This window comes from Pongo abelii, chromosome 3, assembly GCF_028885655.2.
Source record: "Pongo abelii isolate AG06213 chromosome 3, NHGRI_mPonAbe1-v2.0_pri, whole genome shotgun sequence".
NCBI lineage: Eukaryota > Metazoa > Chordata > Mammalia > Primates > Hominidae > Pongo > Pongo abelii.
The window spans coordinates 66,139,209-66,162,522 of record NC_071988.2 but is presented as its reverse complement, the minus strand read 5'-3'; the positions used below and the strand labels follow the sequence as shown (position 1 = coordinate 66,162,522).

Sequence of the window (23,314 nt, the reverse complement as noted above, 5' to 3'; positions counted from 1 at the left end):
TATTAAGAGGGTAAACCATAGTAATTTAGTTTTCCTAATCAAACACTCTCTGCCAGTTCACCTTTTTGGGAGATTGGGAGAGGAATTAAAACCTCAGAAAAATTTGTTTTTTCCTTTTCTTGCTGGTCATTTATTTATTGCTTATGTCACATCCAATGTGGGTTGGCAATAGGAGATCTGTGCCCTGCCCAATCATTCAGTGACCCAGGTTCCTGCTACACCAGGGGTCCCCAACCCCAGGCCATGGACCGCTACTGGTTCATGGCCTGTTAGGAACTGGGCCACACAGTGGGAGGTAAGCAGTGGGTGAATGAGTGAAGCTTCATCGGTATTTACAGTTGCTTCCCATCACTTGCATTACTGCCTGAGTTCCGCCTGGTGTCATATCAGTGATGGCATTAGATTCTCCTAGGATCACAAACCCTATTGTGAACTGCACATGTGAGGGTTCTAGGCTGCATGCTCCTTATGAAAATCTAATGTCTGATGGCCTGTCACTGTCTCTGTCTCCCATCACCCATAGACAGGACTGTCTAGTTTCAGGAAAACAAGCTCACCTCTCCCACTGATTCTGTATTATGGTGACTTATATAATTATTTCATTATATATCACAATGTAATAATAGAAATAAAGTGCACAATAAATGCAATGTGCTTGAATCATCCTGAAACCACACCGACCCACCCTGCACCGCCTGGTGCCTTCCATGAAACAGGTCCCTGGTGACAAAAGGTTGGGCACCACTGTGCTACACCATTCCCTAGAGCATTAAAATCCTACACTGAAGACTTTACCTCTCATCAGCAGATGGTGAATGAGAGAGAGAGTATGAAGGATTTCCAGAGACTTTATGGATCCAGCCCTAAAGTGATATGTATCACTTCCACCACGGTTCATTGGCCATAATTAGTCACAATTCTACAAGGGAACCTGGAAAAAGTAGTCTAACTGTTTGCTCCAGAAGAAAAGGCAATGGAGTTTTGGGAATACACAGGATGGTCTCTGCCATAGACACATTGTTAAGTTTTGATTGGAACATTAATGTAAATATTTCCTTAACAACTGGCAAGCTGCAGGTTGTAGGTAAAAGATTATTAAACCCTTTTCCCTTCTGAGTAAGAATTTAACCTTTGGTTAACTTTTTATCTCTGTTTCCCTGGAAACCTGATAAAGGAAGAATGTCAAACTATGCAGCCAGGCAAGATTGCTTATGACAAAAATGACCGCTGGTTGGTAAACTGCATTAAACTGGAAGAACTATAAAAATTTGATAGAAAGCCAGAACTTTGGGCTTCTCTGAGTATAATGATTCTTGAATAATAATTGGACTTGTCCCTTGGAGGAGTGCTGGAAGCTATGTCTGTGGAGTTCTTACAGAGAAATTAGCTCCTATAGGATATGAGGTTTTTAAGCCAGGGGACTTGTGTATTCATCCCATGTGAATCTAGCTCTCTCACTCCTGAGCTGTCACCTTGAAACCAGTCCAAGTAGCTCCTCAGTAGCTGCGTGGACTGCTTCAAGCTTCATGGATGGCCATAGGGACTACTCCAAGGAAGAAAAATGCCTGATGCTTCCCTGATGGGAGCTACGTTCCTGTCTCGGGCACACTTGCGTCAAGTGGGAGCCATGACCACAGAGCTGACTTATTTGTTAGATACAAACCTACAGTGCCTTGGGCCCACATTCCTTTTGAGGGCCCATGAAAATACATTTTTTTAAATCAGAAGAAAAAATACTTTAAGGTGAAAGTGATGTTTTGATATGTAATATTGATGTATTTATTTTTACACCAATGCAATTGTATCATATGTTTTTTACTATTTTTTATTTTTCAAAAAAAGGGGCCCATGAAGGTCATATCGTGGCCCTGTATGAGAGCCTCCTGACGCTGGCCTGATAGCTTGATAGAGCTTAAAGAGACCCCTTGATGGCTGATACACATGGAATAGTTGAAGTTTCAAAAAACGAATCTTTAAAAAAATACCACATTTAAGTAAAATATGATAACTAAAATACTTGTGTCAATGTCTCTGGTTACTCTTTTGGGATGAACATACTGTGGGTGGGTCTGGAAGATTCTTTTGTTGACTTGAATGTTAGCTCTTCAGGAAAAGTAGTGAGTATAGCAGCAGTTCCTGACATAATATATAATAAGTCAGATACAATCTTGAGAAACCAGTGTAACTACAACATCTTGAATTTGGTGCACCTTAAAAATGACTTAGGATAGCAGTTTCCAAGAAAACCCAGTTGGGGCCACAGTCACATCTCCATCAGCTGGGGCTGCTGACCTTGTTTTTGCTGTTGCTGTTGGCGTAGCTGGGGACTCCTCAGTTCTGATAGTGAAGATGCCTGCTTCTCCCTTTTCTGCAAAATTGACTCTGAACAACCAGCCTCTCAGAAAAACCAGGCTTACTGGGAGGATATTCATTTTGTTTCAACCCAAGACAGCACAGAAAAACATCTGTTCAAAATTGCTCATGGCTTTGACTAATCCATGGCTCATTTATTTTTATTTTTTGCTATACGATGACTGTTTTTTCTCTTTTCATCTTCTTAAAGGAAACAATTTATTTGTAGATTTTAAAATGGTTCATTTGTCTGTCTGTTCATCCATCCATCCATCCATCCAACCACCCATGCTTCAATCCAGAAGCAGATTAGTTTTTAAAAATTTGAGTATAGCCCCTTCAATTCAATATGAGGAAGGTGAAGCCCAAACTCATTAACATGTTTGCTTGAGTTCACACAGCCAATTAGAAGTAGACTCAGGACAGAGCCAAGTTTCCTGGCCCTCAGTTTAGTCCTACCCCATGCTGATTCCTTCAGAAAGGATGCTAGCAGGTCTGTTAGAAAGAATCAGGAGGAGGAATAGAACTTAGCACTTGGAAAAGAACAACCAGAGGCCAGGGCTGGGGACTGTTGACAAAAGAGGCCTGGCCTAAAGCCTGTTCAGAGAGCCATATTTCACTGGGCACAAGATGAATCAAGCCTCCTCAGGCACTGCTGGTTCGAAATGCTCTTGTTCAACATGCCAGAGGCACAAAGTACAGTATGTGTCTGTGGAAGGTTTTCTGCAGCTCAGCCCTGCTCTTCAAGATGCATGCCAAGGCAAGCCATGCGAGAGCCATACAGTATTTTGTCTGAAAGCCCCGTATAAGCTCCCTGCCCTGAGACATCTGCCTAATATCCTCCTGGTGTCGCAGCTGAGGAGTGGCATCGCATCAGACACTGTGGCATTTAGTGGGGAGATTAAGCCTCTCACTAAACTGAGCATTTGCAGTAAGAAACGGAAGGGTAAGAAGACTTTCTGCGGCCGGGAGCAGTAGCTCATGCCTGTAATCCCAGCACTTTGGGAGGCTGAGGCAGGCAGATCACCTGAGGTCAGGAGTTCAAGAGCAGCCTGGCCAACATGGCGAAACCCTGTCTCTACTAAAAATACAAAAACAATGTAGCTGGGCATGATGGCATGCACCTGTAGTCCCAGCTACTTGGGAGGCTGAGGCATGAGAATCGCTTGAACCTGGGAGGCAGAGGTTGCAGTGAGCCGAGATTGCGCCACTGCACTCCAGCTTCCGCGACAGAGTGAGACTCTGTCTCAAAACAAAACAAAACAAAAAAAACACTTTCTGCACAGGCACAGTTGGGGGCTTAGGTTTCCAGTCAACAGAAGAGACCAACAAACACAACCTTTTAAAACAAATGGGTGTCAGCAACAAGCCTTCTGCCGCACAGCAGCTAACAGGACACCCAGCTTTTGAAAGACACCCTTTCTGTGTGGCCCATGTCCTAACAAAGGAAAAGATAAAATGTTGCAAAAGAAAATAAAGGAAGGCCCTTTTGTTCTTTACTGTTACAATGGCTGTGATAGCAAATGCTTACATAGTGCTGTCTAGGTGTCAGATACTATTCTAAGAAGTTTTTTGTTTTTTGTTTTTGAGAAGGGGTATCACTCTCGCCCAGGCTAGAGTACAGCAGCAAAATAATAGCTCACTGCAGCCTAGAACTCCTGGGTTTAAGTGATCCTTTTGTCTTAGCCTCCCTAGTAGCTGAAATTACAGATGCCTACCACCACACCCACCTAATTTTTTTAAATTTAAGAATTTTTTTTAGAGATGGAGTCTTGCTATATTTCCCAGGCTGGTCTTGAACTCCTAGCCTTAAGTTATTCTTTCACCTCAGCCTCCCCGGTAGCTGGGATTACAGGTGTGAACCACTGCACTCAGCATGTTCTAAGAGTTTTATATGTATTAATTCACCAAATCATTAGAGCATTTTTATGAGAGAGCAACTATTATTAGCTCCTTCTTACAGAGTAGGAACCAGGCACAGAGATGTGAAGTTGCTTGCCCAAGGTCACACAGTTAGTAGAGGGGACAGCTGGGCTATGAACCCCGATGCTATGGCTTGAAAATCTGTTGTTATCCTCTGTGCTAAGCCCCCTCTTACTAAGAATTAAAAATGTAAGAAATGCCATTCTAGATAACGTGCACAGTCTGGGATCCATCTAGCCATCCACCTACCCACCCACCAGGTGGCAAGCACTGAGTTAGCCCATGCAGATACCATGGTGATCAAAGACAGGTGCTGTCTCCAGCCTTGGTGTCATGTTCTTTAAGTCAAGAGCTTCTGTGGTTGCCTCTTGATCCCCATTGCCCCCACTCTCCAGGCTGTGAAAAGGTCCTGGCTGCTCTGGAGGGCCAGGCCTGTGGTGATGTTCTGGGATTTATTTCTGGAGGTCTAGTCCAGATCCCACTCCTCTGACCCCTCTAGAGATTTTATATGCTCGATGTAACACAGTTGGGACACCTTCTCCTTAAAGTGACTAGACGGTGTCTGTTTTCTGCATATGAACTGTGATTGACACCTTTTCCTAATGGGTTAATGGGTAAAGATTAAAATAAGAGGTGCCTCTAGTCCTAACAAGGGAAACAGGAGTGGCTCTGAGACTTAGTGCATGTGCATCACAGCAGGACAGAGGGCCACTGGGAGGGAAGGTGGGGCCGGTGGGGGCCCAAGGCCTAGATCCTAATATGCAGCATAGGTCAGACCTGGAACAGGAACCCAGGGCCGGGCCAGCTAGCGCTCTCCCACGTGGCTGGGGAGCCCAGGACATCTCAATCAGATTCTGTCTGGAGACAGCATGGAGCTGGGTAGAAAGCATAGATTTTTTCTGGAGCCACAGGGCTGAGGACCAAATTGGGAGATGAGATGAACAGAAGATTGTTTAGCCAACAACTATTTTTCAAAACTGGACACACAGCTGGACTCTGAGTCTAGTCTGGACACTTGTACTTTCCTATGTATGCATATTTTGTGTCCCAATAAATCCCCTGATCTGTAATAAAGATATATGTATTGTACTTAAGATGCACCTAACAAATATTTGTTAAGCATCCACTATGTGACAGATGCCACTCTAGGTAGTGGGGATATGGCAGTGAACAAAACCCATAAAAATCCCTGTTGTCACAAGGCTTACATCTGTAATTTAAAAATATTTTAAATTTGAAAAACATTGAAAAATCCAGAGGTAAAAATTACCCATAATCCCATTAAAAAGTGTCACGTGTATAGAATATGTAAAAATAAAGCAAGAAATCAGTGTTTCTCCTTATCCATCCAATCCTACCCATCCACCATAAGGTAACCATTACAAATTTTTCCTAAATTTTAAAGACATTAAATATACATACCTATGAAATATTTATTTTATTCTATTTTTACAAAAATAGAATAATGCTTTACAGAATGACCTACATGTCCCCCCACTGCCACCCAATTGATCATGGACCTCTGTTTCAGTTGAGCTCCCCAAGAAGTGGACCCTGGGTCAAGGATTCAAACACACACCCTGCTCAGCATATCTAGGTCTATTCCATTCATTGTAATGGTTGCACAGCATTTCACCATGTGTCTGTATCATTATTTATTTAATCCCCCCAACGTACACACATCACCCTACCTCCACCCCACTTCCCACTCACTGACACTTAGTATTGTTGGGAGTGCGCTGATGTTATTGACTATTGTAAGGGGGGACATATGCCACAAAGGGAAACTCCATTTTCCAAAGGCCATGGCTGCAAGACAGGGTTCTGAGGGCTGGAGAAATGACAGTGTTGGCAGCAGGGAGGTAAGGTCTAAGAAACTTATCATTGTCTTTATCACATGCAAGATATATAGCTAATACATGTTTACGTGAAGTTGGCCAAATCAGTCACCCGGATGACATAAAATGGAAAAGACCTCATTCATTTAGGGGTCTATTTTCTCTTTGCCAACTACACCAGCCACTTGCTTCTTGACATTTTTGGTCTCAATGTCATCATATATCACTAGTTCTAGCATGTCTTTTGGAACTAGTCCACATTATAGTATTTAAGATTGCTGATTTTTTAAAATGACAAAACCACGTATGATTATCTGAGTGATTTTATCTGTATTTTGTCGCCATGGCATTCTCAGATCTTTGAGTAAAGGATGAAAATCTTTATGTTTCTAAGAAGAGTGACAGTTTCTAAGGTCTTCAGTATCTTGGTAGGTGATTTCAGATGATCATCAGCACCATCAATCAACACTTGTAGAATCTCTATGAGAACCATATTATAGTCAGGGAGGAGGTTTTGGGCTAGCAGCAAAGATCTGGCATCTGCCCCTGGCCATCTGCATGCCTGTGGCATGTCACTTGGCCTTCCTGGATCTTGGAATAATAATGCCTCCCTGGCATGACTTGTGGCAATCAAAGGAAAAATCCAATGTAGAAGTGCTCTTCAGGTATCAGCTCCCAAACAAATACAGGATACTGGATGAAGAATCTGGATTGTGCTAGGCTGCAGTGGGTAACATTAGCTCAAGTCTCCCTTAAAGAGTCAGCACCCTGAAGCTGAACTCTTCCCCACTAACAGCACATTCAGCTCTCCAAAAAGCCTTAACAAATAGAGTTTATTTTACTAAAGGTTTTATGGAGAAATAAATAAGATTCCCCACAGTTAAACCTAGTCATCTTTTCCATCAGAAACATTTGTTCTTCCCTGAGAGCTCATCTTTGGCCACCAGGAACCTTAGTTCCATCTCCTACCTTGTCCAACAAAGACTCCCCAGCCTCAGTGGCTCTAACCTTTCTTTATTCCTTAAGCTTCCCTTTGGATCTTTCTATGTACTTTCCCCCTCTGAGTTTTTACACAGCAATTACACCTCAATCTTGATACCATCTTCTTACTCAATGGTCAAAAAACATTCTTCTTAGGTCCTCCTGCCCTCCTTTGAAAGCAGTGGAGGAATTTTAAATAACACATATTTTCATCGCAAACTTTTCCCTTGTTGTAACATTATCAGGTGCTTTTCATTATTCTACTCGTTCAAAATGTTTACGGACTGGTTAGATCCAGAAACTTGGGAATCCTCTAAGGCCAGCCCCTCATTTGGTACCTGTAGTCATTGGCTCCCAGAGGAGAGAAGGGACTTGCAGAAGGCTATAGAATCAGTCTGCGACAGACCCATAATTAGAAAGCCGTGGCTGACTCCCAACTCAGTGCTCATCCCACCATATCAAGCCTGGGGCATAAATGAATTGAGAGGCTTTCAGATTCCGTGGGACCCAAAACTCTGAACTAAAAGAGAACTTGGAGATCATCTAGAACAAACCTTTGATTTTAGAGAGGTTAAAAGGGAACCTTTTCTTGTATAGACTCTGAATCCTAGAAGTACAACAGATTAGAAGGTTACTTTAAAACGTATATACTTGCCTGGTGGGTATGATTTCCAGGAACATATACAGACTTAAACTGTTTCAGGAGACTCCGAGCTCCAGCAATATCCCGAAGTGAAGTAAAGAGTTCATCCACAGCAATTTTGGATTTGTGAAATGTCAGGTTAATTGAAGAGTCCCAGTCTGAAAAAATCCAGAGATATTTTCTTGAGTAAGTAAATCTTTAAGTTTTCATCATGACAGCTTGAGCTCAATGTAATGTAGTTGGGAGGTTTTATTTTTTTCTTTATTATTATTATTATTATTGTTATTTTTTACCCTGTTTTCCCCTGGCTGTTTATCAACTAGGCTGTTTCAATCGTCCATGAACAATGAAGCAAATTGAGTATAAATGCCTTTGACAGAAGTGGAACTCAAAACTGCCTGGGATTGCAGCCACTGGCTTCCATCCCTAGACTGCAGACGTTTCACAGAAAGCAAGCCCCTAGGGCCCATAATTCTCGCAACACAACTTTGGGAAAATATGAGGAGACACAAAGGAAAATACGAGAGACTGTTACGATCAAACTCGCTTGCTTGAATCCCACCAATAGTTTCCATAAAGCAGGAGAGCAAGAATGAGAAAGATCACAGTGTTGCTCCAAGGACAGAACTCACTGCAATGGGCATCTGTCTAATGCACTAACAAAGCACGTGGCACATTCCAGAGGGCGGCCATTCAAAGCTGATCAAACACAGGGGGACTTATCAAGAAGACGGTTTTCTGCAACCTTCTGTTTCTTTTTCAAACTTAGAAGAACGTATTCTCTGTTTTGTTAGAAGCTCATTCAGAAGAGACATGATCATGGATAAGTTAAAAAAATAGGAAAATATTAAAAATATGTCTTCTTACCTCTCCCAAATACATCAGCTACATTAACTCATTAATCGTCACATCATCCGTATGTCTTCACCATTTTAAGAATAAGAGGACTGAGGTGCAGGTTAAGTAACACCCCTGAAAGCAGGTGTGTCAAGGATTGCCAAGGCCCTGCCCATACCCACTCGGTCACCCTGGGTGTCCCCTGTGAGAGTGGTAAAGTTTCTGTGTATTCTGACTGCTTCCTACCTCAGTACCTGCATGTCAGGCAGTCAGTCTGTCTGTCTGTGTCTCTCTGCCTCTGCCTCTTCTTGTCTAAGGGCTTTCTCTGATGTAGAAGCATGTTTGGCTTGTGTACGGGGCAGGCTGGGAGTGCTGGGGAGTCAACACTCATAGAAATAATCCCATTTTCTTTTCCCGTGGAGGAGTAATTCTGAGTTGTGGTCTGCACAGCCTTTCTGAGGGGCCCCAGAAGGATGAAGCCCCCACTGCCCACAACATCAACTCACCCATTAATACCCCCATTAGTGGCTTTCCTTCCTCTACCGTCTCACTTCCCTATCTCCTGACTGTGCTTTGGGATATCTTTCCAAATTCAGTATTTGCACCCACATCCTTGTCTCAAGACAGTAGTGATTTGAAGACAGGTCTGGCTTTATTTTTTTAGTAACGGCTTTGTTGAGATATAATTCATATCCTATATGGTTACCCATTTAAAGTACACAATTCAAAGCTTTTAGCATATTCTGAGTTTAACAACCATCATCACCACCACAATTTTAGAACACTGTGTCACCCCAACAAGAAATCCCATACCTGTTAGCAGTCACCCCCGATTTCTGCCCCCTCCAGCCCCTGGCAATCCCTAATGTGCTTTGTCTCTATGGATTTACCTATTCTGGACATTTCATACAAACAGAATGACAGAATATGTAGTCTTTTGTGACTGGCTTCTTTCACTTACCATAATGTTTTCAGGGTTCATCCAAGTTGTAGCATTAGTACTTCATTTCTTATTGCCTACTAATATTTCATTGTATATAGAATATTCACGTATATGGAATGTGGAAATAGCACATTTTATATATCGACTCATCGGTTAATGGACATTTGGGTTGTTTTTGCCTTTTGGTTATGAGTAATGCTGCTAGTTTTACACGTACATGTGTTTGTGTGGACATACATTTTCATTTCTCTTAGGTATATACCTAGGAGTAGAACAGCTGGTCATATGGTAACTTTGTGTTTAACCTTTTGAGGAAGTACTAGGCTGTTTTCCAAACTGATTGCACTATTTTACCTTCCCACCAGCAGTGTAAGAGGGTTTCAATTTCTCTACATCCTAACCAATGCTTATTATTAGTTATCTTCTTAATTATAGCTATCCTAGTAGATGTAAAGTGAGGATACACATGTTGAAGAGAAATAGTTTTTAGGGAGTAGAGGTAGATTCAAACAAGCTTAAACTAAAACGGAATGAATCTAACACACACAGAAGCATCCAAAAGAATCCAGTTGCGTCAGACACAGCGAGGTGGCATGTGAGAAGCTGAGCTTGTACTCTCAGTCACTGCGTGACATTGTATGTAATAACTCTTAAAGGATGGGCAAAAGCCTCTGATTAGTCTTCATCTCCTGGTTTCCAGAAATGTCCAACCCATTGCCATTAAAAAAAAAATCAGGCTGGACATGGTGGCTCACACCTGTAATCCCAGCGCTTTGGAAGGCTGGGGCGGGTGGATCACTTGAGGTCAGGAGTTCAAGACCAGTCTGGCCAACATGGTGAAACCCTGTCTCTACAAAAAATACAAAAATTAGCTGGGCATGGTGGCAGGCCGCATATAATCTGAGCTACTTGGGAGGCTGAAGAATGAGAATTGCTTGAGCCTGGGAGGTGGAGGTTGCAGTGAGCTGAGATCGTGCCACAGCACTCCAGCCTGGGTGACACAGCGAGACTGCATCTTAAATAAATAAATAAATAAATATATATATATATATATAAATAAATGAAAGTGTGGTCAAGCTTAGTGAGAAAATGCCTCCTCACGTCAGTGGACCCTACACACATGGGATTCATAGACTGCAGGGGATTGGGGGGTAGGGGAAGAATGAAGGGATTCAGGAAGTTCGTGGGAACTTCCTGGAATTCTACGCCAAGCTTTGAGGAAAGAAGAAAATATGTAGTTTTATGGGGAGCATGTCTATAATTCCCTCTTGATTCTAAAAGAGTTCATAACCAAGGCAAGTTTAGAGCTACAGGTACAGAGCATTGATTGATATCACAGAGTGCTTACTGTTGGCATCACACTTCAGTTGAAATGCACTAGCTTGTGCTTTAGGCAATCACCAGCCAGAAGAAACCCTGGGAGGTTATGGCTTCTCACTCAACATGTGGCTTCTTTCCTTCAACCCCTAGGCTCAGCCATTTAAGATGTGAGAAACTGAATCACTTATATCTAGGAGTTGGGTACTATGTACTACTTTTTCAAATTTAAAAAGGCACAAAAACAAGGAGAAAAAAACATTACTAGTTCTAATATCATGCAAAGTCTTTCAGTCTCTCTAAAAGTCAATCCAGCTAAATAGACTAATTTTTTTATTTAAAGTAATTCATTTTCTATAGAACAGAAAGAGTCATCCATTTTCCATATGGTCTCTTGCAATTTTTTGGAATATGAGAAGTATGATATTCATTCATTAGGCTGGGTAGAATAGAATCATCTACTAGATTATACAGTATTTACTTAAAATCCTAGATTATACATGAAAATTGTGGATTATACATTGACATTAATTAATCATAGGCTGTGTAATTGCAGAGATTTAGGTCTACTGTGGAGCAGGTTGTCTGATATAAGTGTTTACAGGTTACTACTGGTAAATTGAACTCAAATGAACCCAACAGAAAAACAAGACTGTTAAAGAAACTGCTGGAAGGAAAATGCAAAGTTCTAAATTCACAAATATAGTCAATCTTGCTGAAAAATAGTCAATTATGTCTATTTTTCAAGCCTACTGTACATGGGCAATTTCTGTCCAAACCATTAACCCTCTCCAATTTGTCATCCTCAAAGTTCTATGATATATATGTTTTAGGGATACTGGGCCAAAGGTGACTCATTTTTATCAGTCTTTGAGCATTTTTCATAATCACATCAATCCTCACCAAAAGAAGGATTTACATTTATTTTCCCAAACCCTATAATGAAAGGTACACACACACACACCCTTTAGAAATATGGATCAGTCAGGATAAATGACTTATGCAAGATCACATCACTATTCCCAGCAGAGCCAGGGTTCAAATATCCCTGATTGCAGACCTGAACTTCTCCATGTATGCTGCCTCCCTCAATTCCAAATCTCATCTGTGAATGCAGCTCATTCCAAATATATGCTGAATTGATAGATAAGAAGGAATATGGGTACAAAAGCTGTTAAATGGGATGAATTATTTTCTGTGATAATAGTAGTATGTGAGCACCAGTTGCTCACACTATGCTAGAAACTATTCTAAGAAGTTTATATATATTAGCTCATTTAATCTCCACAGACACCTAATGTGCTAGGTACTATTATCATTCTCATTTTGCAGATGGAGAAACTGCGCCACAGAGAAGTAACACAAACTCACTCAATCAGTACATGGTAAAGCTAAGATTCAAACCCTTACAGTCTAACTCCAAAGTAGGTCCTGTTAAACATTACATTCTGCTGTCTTTCATATCTGCTAAGGCCACGTGTGTGTGTGTGTATATATATATATGTGTGCTATATGTGCTATTTTATATATATATATGTGCTATATGTGCTATTTCATATCTGCTAAGGCCATATATATATCAACAAAACACTTAATTCACATTTAAACCAAAGAGATGCTAAAATGGAGGGAGTTGCGAGTACCTTTCTTTTTGGGAAGACCTGGGCCTGTCTCTAGGTTAGATGCTAACAGTGTGGTTTGTAGCTAGACCTTAGATCCTTCTTTTTTTGCCATACGAGGTGTGAGCTATCCCGGGCCTGGTTGCACAGCCTCCTTTGAATCTCTGCTCTGTAAGGTGCTGTATTCAGTTACTTCTAATAAGCCCCTGACAGGCTGTTCCATTAAGCCAGCTTATGAGATAACGGCCTTTTGTAAGGAAACTTCAAGTGTCCAATTCCAGTCAATTCTCATTTAATCCACTTAGTTAAACAGATAATAAACCAGAAGCTGATTGTAACCTTTAGCCAAGCACAGTCTGTGTACTTCAGTTGCCCACTTCTTGATAGGGGAGGCCCTCAATCCCCTAGGGTGCCCTGTGTTCTTCCATAACCGGGGGATGACTCATGCCTCTGTAATTTCTTTCTCTAAAGGGCTTGAGGACCTCCTGGGCAGGGGTCTAGTTACCCCTCAGATCAACAAAATAGGGCTCCTGTGTCAGCACCTACACTTCCTCTATTCCCCCTCACCCTTCTCCACTTACTGAAGCCCCTTTCCTTCAGCAGAGTGAGAGGAATGGTTTCCATGGCTCTGCACACTGCAGGGACCCACAGTGTGGGTCCATTTCCAGCCCCAACATAATTAAAATGGAGAGAAAACAGAACAGCTTAATGATCCTTCTGGGATGGCTGAAATGAAGCTCTACTTCTTACTCCAGTCTACCCAGTTCTCTTCTGTTTGGTTCTCTCAGGAAACAGTCTTGAAGCTTGCTGGTGCTTGGGGCACCTTTTCATAAGAACCTGGTTTCCATAAGTTTGGTTTCATTACTTAGGTATTTAGGAAAATAAAACATCTTTCATCAGAAGGGTACTTCAGTCTGGATTCGAGCTGAAGTAGCCCTTACCTGAGTTCTTCAAAAACACACACACACACACATACACACACGCGTGCACGCCTGTACACATATGCATTTATGCAAGTCAAGCAAAAATCATGCACACGTGTGGCTTGATAAGCTGGGAGTAGGAGGGCATAGCTAGAGTAGGATTTGAAATGTCTCCCTATTTACTGATATCATTATCTGCACAGTTCTAAAGGCCCCTCAGGCCCCTCACATCTGTTTGGGAAAAGCTAAGGTCAAAAAATGTACTTTAACCCTGGTCAAGAGGCTATTTTCTCATCTGGTCTAAGACTGGTCTCATTTTTCTACTGGCCTGAGTTTGAGAACCTCAGGCCCACTTTCTAGTTTGCACTCCTGCCTGCCTGCCTGCCTCTCAGCAAGCCCCAACGCAGCAGGGGCCACCTCCATGGGCTCCTGGGGCAGTTAGAGAAAGGGTTGGCTTGGGGGTGTGACACAGCCAGACAGGGAAGAGCACTGGGGGTCACGACCTCCCCCATCCATTCAGCAGTCTGACAACGCCTTTTCTCTCTCTTCAAATGATTGTTTTTAAAATGGAGTCTTTTCTCATGGCTTTCAAGAAATGTTTGGCAAATGAAAACAAAACTAAATGAAGTAAAAATCAAATAAACCTTAGCAAGTAGCATCATATCTGAAATTTTTCAGTGACGCTGACTGTATAAAACCCCTCTTGAGTAGGACAGTCCCAGGAAGTGCATGAGGCAAATAAACAACAATAGAAGCCCTCTTTCCAAATATGCTTGGACTGATGTGTGATTGGAAAAGTCATTAAAAGACGGGGATCATGGAAAATCAATCTCTCTCTTACAAACATTTCTAAATTATTCTATCCACACCTCCATATGTATAAGTACATATTCATATATGTAATCTTTAAATTAAAATATAAATGTGTTTTCATTCACTAATCCTTTGATGACAGACCAAGGTAATTTTTTTTTTTTTTTTTTTTTTTAGTATTGTCTGCTGATTAGAGTTCTTTTTTAAAAAACATCATTATTTACCATGTAGGATTTCTGACATGCCATATGCAATTCCATTTAAAGTGGAACCAGAAGTTAAAGACATCTGCAGCACAATCTGAGGACAGAATTCTTCTAGATTTTAAATTGTTTTCTTCAATCTTTTACATTTGCCTTGTTCACACCTAATTCAAAAGCATTTTTATTAATGACCCATTTTTACTGAGTCTTTGAAAAACATCTAATTTGGTTTTCACTGAGACAATTTTCTTTTTGAGTTCATACTTCATTAGTATGTGAGAACATTTAATTAAATCTTGCAACTTAATAACAAGTACAACTGGCACACACAGGTTTGAGAACAAACACAGTTGACTTTCAGAAACACACAACTCAGCTGGGAAGAGCAGGCGTGCACAGGACATGGAAATAGCTTTAGAACTGTGATTGGTCAGGGTTTTGGCGTTAGTCCTATTTTATAAAAGGATTGTGAAGTGTGAGTGATTCTGGTGACTGGGTCAGGTGGAGGCTGGTTTAGAATACATAAATTATATCTATTATATATACACATATTTATTAGATGTATTACTATATTTTACATAAATCAAAACAATATATAAGCACATATTTCTGAGGTTCTATATTTATACTACCCAGGCAGTTGTATCTGTCATCAATTTCATGTTTAATAACCTAATGTGACTTTAAGTTCTAACATACAAAAATTATAAGCTAGGTGCAGTGGCTCATGCCTGTAATCCCAGAACTTTGGGAGACCGAGGTGGGAGGATCACTTGAGGCTAGGAGTTTGAGACCAGCCTGGGCAACATAGCAAGACTCTGTCTCTACAAAAAATTTTTAAAAAATAGCCAGTGTGGTGATGCATACCTGTAATCTCAGCTGCTTGGGAAGCTGAGGTGGGAGGATCATTTCAGCCCAGGAGTTCAAGGCTACAGTGAGCTATGATCACCACTGTCCTCTAGCCTGGGTGACAGAGTAAGATTCTGTCTCAAGAAAATTATAATCTAGGTTGTCAGACATCAGGTTTTATAGGGACAATTTCCCCTTTCATATTAGAGTTCTTGAGCTATGTACCACACAGCAGGGCACCTCAGCAGGTGTGGAGGTAATGATATAAAGATGCCTGGATTAGTGAGGAAGGCCAACTAACAAAATTAGAGCTATAACTATCTAGGTGAGGTCACAAAAGGCCAAAGACAAATAGGCATGCACAAAGGGGGGACTCCTTCTTGAAGTCCTCCCAGAAGTCTCCCTTCTGGCTCCCAGCCTATGCTGATCCCATGACTCTTGGTGCACTGAATCCTGCTTGGTGTCTTGGAGTCTCTTGGCCTATAGTTATTGCTCCTATTGTTATTGCAGTCTGTAGCCTATAGTTATTGCTCAAATGACAAAGGAAGACAGCTGAGAGGAGGCCTGAGGACATGCTCCAGTGGGAGCAGAGACTCTGGACTCTCCTTGCATGCCTAGCACAGTGCTTAGCTCACAGAAGACACTCACTACATAGTTTTTAAATAAGTGAATGGGGAAAATAGAGAGGTTATAGAAAAAAATAGGTAAATCAGACCAAAAAAATGACATAAAGCAGCAGCACTGATTTTCTTGAGCGGCTGATAAACTGTCTCTGCATGAAATTTCAAACAAAGAGCTCCCAGATGGTTTTGAGCAATTGCAGCCCACATGGGTAAGTGGATAAACTTCCAAAAAGGCTACTTGAGAAGACCAACCTCAATTGGCTGATAAATTCTGCTTGTCTATTTAACAAGCAAAACTAAACTATACGTGGTTTAGGTATACACACATATATGACAAAAACTCTGAAGTTTGTGTTTATGATTCTCCTTCTCTGTTTTAAAGAGAAGGATGGGTGAGGAAGGCAGATTCATCTGGAGGTAGGTAAGCAAAGTGCCAGGATAGGGTGGTGGATTCATGGGTGTTTATTATATAAGTATGTTTTATACCACACAGATCATGTAATTTTTATATGTATCAGCTATTATCTTAAAAATATAACAAAACAAAAACCAGTTGCACTACTTTCTAAAGCCTCCAGCAAATTCAGCTTTTTAAAACAGCTGATTAGAGAAAAAATGTCAGCTGAAATCTATTATTATTAGGCAGGTTTGGGATGTGTGATGGACATGGAAAGACTTGTACATTCGGGAGAGAATGTGACATGGTTGCAAGTGGCTGCCCAGCTAGAATTCTGAGGCTTTTTGTGAGAAATCACGTGGTGGGAAGCCTGAAGGAAGGAAAACCATCAGGAATACGCTTCAGAACTTGCACAGTCTTAAAGGCAAGTTTGCCTGGCAGGGTGCAAAGTTGCCAGAGAGGCCCAGAAAGCGGGAATCCTGTTAGGGATGCAGGCACTGGGACAAGCAGCCCTTTGATCCTGAACATCTGTACTACTCCAGGAAGCATTGCTACAAAAAGAATAAAATACCTTGGAATCCAACTTACAAAGGGATGTGCTGGACCTCTTCAGGGAGAACTGCAAACCACTGCTTAAGGAAATAAGAGAGGACACAAACAAATGGAAAAACATTCCATGTTCGTGGATAGAATCAATATTGTAAAAATGGCCATATATTCCAAAGTAATTTACAGATTCACTGCTATTTCCATTAAACTACCATTGACATTCTTCACATAATTAGAAGAAACTACTTTAAAATTCATATGACAAAAAAGAGCCTGTATAGCCAAGACGATTCTAAGCAAAAAGAACAAAGCTGGAGGCATCACACTACCTGACTTCAAACTATACTACAAGACTACAGTAACCGAAACAGCATGGTACTGGTACAAAAACAGACACATAGACCAATGGAACAGAATAGAGATCTCAGAAATAAGACCACACATCTACAACCATCTGATCCAAATTTGACAAACCTGTCAAAAACAAGCAATGGGGAAAGGATTCCCTATTTAATAAATGGTGCTGGGAAAACTGGCTAGCCATATGCAGAAAATTGAAACTGGAACCCTTCCTTATGCCTTATACGAAAATTAACTCAAGATGGATTAAATACTTAAATGTAAAACCTAAAACTAGAAGAAACACTAGGAGAAAATCTAGGCAATACCATTCAGGACATAGGCATTGGCAAAGATTTCATGACAAAAACATCAAAAGCAATTACAACAAAAGCAAAAATTGACAAATGGGAACCATCAAGGAGGTAGAAAAATAGACAATCCTAGATCATCACAAAAACAATGAAATAACCCCAACTATTTCTAAAAATTTTCTCTAAGCTGCCTATGTGAAAAATCTCTCTAAAATGGCTCCCTTCTGACTGCCATAACTATAAAATAACAGTTTATCTTAAGGTTTTATGTGTTAAATAAGGGAAGTGTGGAGGACTATAAAAATATCATGATACTGTATCACAGTAATTAATACAATTTCATATGTTGGTTATTAGGTTGTCTATTAAATCAATCTAAATACACTATAGACAGAGATTCTGAAGTTCAGCATTCAGAGTAACTGAAATACAATGTTTGAGGTTATTTCTTTAAAAAGGTAGGCATCAGATTTTTGATCAGTTACCCTAATGTTCTATTATCGGCTGTCACCATGGGAAAATCAGATCTCTCACAGCGTTTCGACTTTGGGCCCTTTTTCCAGCAATTAAACCTACTGTAAGTGGGGGAAATGCCTGTATACAGCCACTTACGCCAGGCTCAGGTTCACAAATCTTTCCATTCCCAAGGAAGGCAGCACACAGGCTCCTACTAGGAATCACAGCCAAGTTCTCAAACAGGCATATCTCACTAGAAGTGCTTCCTAAAAGGTGGATTGTTTTTATTCCATTGAATTAATTGTATTAAATTACAAACTTGCCATTTTCACTATAATAAGTCCCCTTTCAAAGTGTGTTGACATTTCTGGTGGTTCTGAATAGCTCAAAATGGTTTGCTGGACTCTCAGAGCTGACTTGAGAGACTACCTGGATCTGGCTGTTTTCAACAGCTGTGGGGCGGTAGAGCCCAGGGAGCTATGCTGCACCTGATAGAAGAACACTATGACATTATTACCACTGCTTTCGTCTTCTGAACTAGGAGAAAACAAGGTACACAAAAGAGTTACCACAACATGCCCATGAGTTAAGCACAGCTGGCAGTTTTCCTGTTAATATTTGCTTACTTCTTGTTTCCCTCCCCCCTCCCCCGGGTGGGGAGTGCAGGGTGCTACAAAAGATGAAGCAGCAACAAAGTTAAGAAAACACAGGACAGATGAAAACTTATGGTGAGGAAATTTTAATCTGCTTACTTTATTTTTCTTTGAATTGGGAAAAGACTGCTGTAATTTGATTTTAGCGGAAATAGTATTCCCCTAGTGTATAGTTTCAGAATGAATGGGCCAGTCCAGCATCTCAGAGAGAGTGACATGGAAGCCCAGATGCATCTTCTGTGGATGGTCCTTTCGAGACCTGATGGAGGCTGATCCCTCCTGCCCTCCAGGAAGCATATCTGATGTGCCACTTCCTGCAACAAGTCCCGTACCTTCTTACCCTCCACGCTGTCTCCCCCTATATTTCATCACGAAGATGTGTGGCTGTATGTGTGGGAGGGGGATTCTACCTGATGCAGCTGCAGCAGAGGCCCCAGGGCTCCCCCAAGAAGACCACCTGGAAGGCTTCCTGGAGGTGCAGGCCAAGAAGGAAGCTGTGAAGGATGACATCAGGTACACTATTTCTGCTCTTTTCTGAATCTTCGCCCAAGACCAGTCTGGTTGCTGGTTTAAAAAATAGTACCAAAGGCCCACCTCACATGGTGATTTGTTTAAAGAGATAATGTTATACTTTATTTTAGAAATGCCAATAAAATTGGAGTAGAGTGTGGGAGTCATATGGTGACACTTCTGGCTGTGATGTGTCCCTGGAAAACGCTTTTCTTATTGGGTTACAAAGAATACTTCATTCAGAGTTTAACTTGTCTGCTAATTACACAAACTTCTGTCACAGCTAATTGTCCATTTGTAGAAAAGGATGGAATCAGAAGACCAAGTCATGGCATACTTAAAAGCCTTTCAAGTTACTGTCTGCCTTCCCCACCTCTTGTTTTCACTGTCATTTGGAAGAGTTCTTTAAAAATCTTTATTTTCCATTAAGTTTTTTGAGGTCCAGCCTCACTGACCATGTTACAGGATTCTGTAAGTATCGGGGGAATAGTAGTGTCTTTTTTTTTCATATTTTTGGGGAAGGCAAGGTGGTTAATAATATGGGATTATTTTCTGATCTATTTGAGAAAGAGGCAAGAATAAAAGAAGCTTAGTGGCCTAAAGTTCCTTTCATCCCTTTGTTTCTTAGAAGAAGAGAAGGGCAATTTGAGTTTATTTTTCTTCCAGTAGCAGACAGATCAAATGAGGCCCCCACTTTCTCCCCTCTCCCAACACACACACAAATCACTCTCTGCCCCAATCTAAGGTTCCACTGCACCTGTTGTTGTAAATCTCCATTGAACCGAGCCAGCATCACTATGCCTGAAATTTAAGCTCCCACTAAATGAGGCCCCTTATCTATCACTTTTCTCTATTTTCTTTTGGAGGCAGCATGAATTAGTGTGTAGGTTAGGCATGCTTGATTCAGAGTTGGGACACAGTCCAGAGAGGGTTGCCAGTGGGCCGTGGTGAGGAGGAGAAGGGTAGAAATATTCCCCTTCTTCTCATCCCTTTCTGAGGCAAGGCTGGGCCTTGAAGGTGGATTCCAGAAACAAATGCAGAAAAATCAGGGAAGTTTACAGAAAGATGTCTCCCTCTTGAAACTCACTTAGGCTCAAAGCACATTCAAGTAGCATTGTAAGCAGGGTTAGGATCTGGAAGAAGCAGGACAGAAAGCAGCAGCTCTCTCTGTTTCCCTGACCCAGAGGACAGGGCTAGACTTCCTGCTGGGTACAGAGGCTGCTGTCTGCAGCCTTCCAGGTGCTCCTTACCCGGCCTGACCCCAGTCCAGACTTAGGCCCCCATGGAGATGCCCACTCATTTCCTTCAGCCTCTGGCAGAGATAACTAAGATGAATCACATTGTCTACAGGGAGATTTAAACTCTTAACAAAACTGAGTTATCACAAAGATTTAGGGCTTCTAGGCTTTCACTTGTTTCTGTGCAGGGACAATTTCAAGCCCACAGCTGTTTTCATAGTTACTATGTCCACCATGTCCATGTAGGATGGGTTTGAGAGAGTGGGGCTTGGGCTCAGAGTGCAGCTCTTTCCTTCTGCAGGATGGGGATGGGGAGAGTTAAAGACTGGTGAACTACAGCTGGCTCCATGATCTGAAGGCAGAATATGCAGTGAACAGCTGAGGAGGTCTTAGCTTCTCATTTCCCAGAAAGAGCAAGGGATTTGAGAATTAGTTTAGAAATAAAAACTCTAAAGTAGTTAGAATTTCTTTTGGGCCCTGCTCTGACTTGAATGTGTCCCCCAAAAGTTCATGTGTTAGAAACTTAATCTCCAGTGCAACAATATTGGGAGGTGGGGCCTCATGGGTCATGAGGGAGGAGCCCTCGGAGTGGGTTAATTATCATGGGAATAGGCTGTCATAAAGCAAGTCTGAAGCTAAGTGCCTCTGTCTTGTGTGCTTGCTTTCTCCTGCCGTGGGATGGTCTTGCCAGATGTTGGTGACATGCCTTTGGAATTTCCAGTCTCCAGAACCATAAATGGAATTTCCAGTCTTCAGAACCATACACTTCTATTGTTTATAATTTACCTAGTCTGTGATATTCTGCTATAGCAACACAAAGTGGACTAAGACCGAAAAAAATGAAAGAAAAAATCATCAACCTAGATGGGCCAAGTTGGTAACACTTAAGTTCTCGTTTCCCACACTAGCATACAACCACCTACATTACTGCATCAAATGCTTGCCTCTCTCCCAGTGGGAAAAAAAATGTGCAAATTGTTCAGGACCAGCCTTAATGAACAGCCATGTCTTGCCCCCCAAGTTGCCACAATGGCTTCACTGTGAGCTCATAAAATGAGACAGGTCTCAGGCCTGCAACCGGTTTGGCATCTCATGTAGGGTCAAGCATCCAGGAGGTGGTCAATAAATGTAACATGTGGCTAGATTCAAAACACATAATTATTCTGGAAAAAATTTTTATGGAAATTGTTGGCTGTGGCTTCAGGGCTCTACATTTCCAGAGGCAGGCTGTGGCTGTCTGGTTTGTTTGTTGTGAAAAGCCTTGGGGCCCAATTCAGGCAGGAAGCCTCTAGGAATTGCAGCTCCTAGAAATGCACCTCCAGGGGCTCCTGCAAAGCTTCACATAGTCATAGTCAGCATGTACTGAGCTCTTACTGGGTTTTGAGCACATCTCCTGTATTATCTGATTGCACTTTGCAAAATTTATGTTAAAAAAGGTTGGAGAAATGCACAAGGATATAAGTTCCAAGGAAGTTCATGGCAATATTATTTATAATAGTGAAAAACTGGAATTAAATATCCATTAATAGGAGGATACAAATCAATGTGTTTGATTTATTGATAAAAGAAGATGACCACGCTAGATTAAGTGACAAGAGTTGGTTGCTGAAGAGTATGAATGGACATTATTGTCCCATAGAACTTTCTGCAGTGATGAAAATAGTCTATACCTGTGTGGTCCTATACAGTAGCCGCTAGCTACTTATGGTCATTGAGCACTTGAAATGTGGCCAGTGTGACAGGGGATCTCATTTTTAAATTGTATTTAACTTTACTAAATCTAAATAGCCACATGTGGCTAGTGGTTACTGTATTGCATTGCACAGCAGTAGAATGTAAGTCCAGTGGGAACAAAGATCTTTAATTACAATGAATTGGAACTTCCCAAAACAGTGCTTGTGCTTGGCATATGGAAGGAGCTCAATAAATAGTTGCTGAATGAAACAACTGCCTGTTAAGTGTTGTTGTGTCAGGAATTATGGGAGATTTCTATTTTCCACTTTATATGCTTCTGTTTTGATTTTTAAATAAGCATATAATTTAAGTGTTTAATTAACAACAACAACAACAACAAAATTCTGTGTGGAGGCTGAAGCAATTCCACCTTGAAAGCTAATCTACCATGTTGGCTGCTGATCAACACCTGTTCCAGGAAGACCTCTAAGATTTCCAGTTTATCGATTGTTCCTTGTGTAAGAGCACATACTCACTGTAAATCCTGCCCTTAGGTCAAACATCCTTGATGTTGTTATACATTGATTGTTCTACATATCTTCTGAACCAGCCCTCCTCTATGGTATGTAAACCCTGGGTTTGGGAGTTAATGGCATGGGGATCCACCATTGTGTTTCACCGCTGTCTGATACACAGACATGGCTTCTGTTAAACATTTAAAGTCTCTATTAAATGTTTCTTTCTAAGAAATTGGATATGTCAGCCTCTTTCTTTGGCATCTCAGCTTCCTCAGACTTTGGGGTAGGTTTGCATAGACCTGCCCAATGCAAAATAAATTGCACTTCTGAGAAGCAACACATATCTATCTCATTCTTTTCTTTTTCTTTTCTTTTTTTTTTTTTTTTTGAGACAGAGTTTTGCTCTTGTTGCCCAGGCTGGAGTGCAATGGCATGATCTCGGCTCACCACAACCTCCGCCTCCTGGGTTCAAGCGATTCTCCTGCCTCAGCCTCCTGGGTAGCTGGGATTACAGGCATGCACCACCACACCCAGCTAATTTTGTATTTTTAGTAGAGACAGGGTTTCTCCATGCTGTTCAGGCTGGTCTCAAACTCCTGACCTCAGATGATCTGCCTGCCTCATCCTCCCAAAGTGCTGGGATTACAGGTGTGAGCCACCGCACCCAGACTTCCTTTCCTTTTTCATGGCTGTCTAAATGACTGCTCACTTTGGCTGGTGGGGAGGAAGGCCAACTCCTGGGTAGTGATGTAATTTATTGCTGGGTACCCGGATTAACTTTCCCTAAATAAACATTACTGGG

At 41.4% G+C, this 23,314-nt stretch overlaps 1 protein-coding gene across 4 annotated transcripts in view; it reads right to left on the bottom strand.

The window, feature by feature from the left end:
* The window catches only part of SCFD2 (sec1 family domain containing 2), a 500,604-nt gene that overhangs the window by 39,351 nt on the left and 437,939 nt on the right, over window positions 1–23,314 (bottom strand). For all 4 annotated transcript variants that reach the window (XM_063722535.1, XM_009239998.4, XM_054553177.2 and 1 more), the window contains 1 exon segment: window positions 7,750–7,895. In XM_063722535.1, coding sequence (XP_063578605.1) covers window positions 7,750–7,895 — 146 coding nt within the window.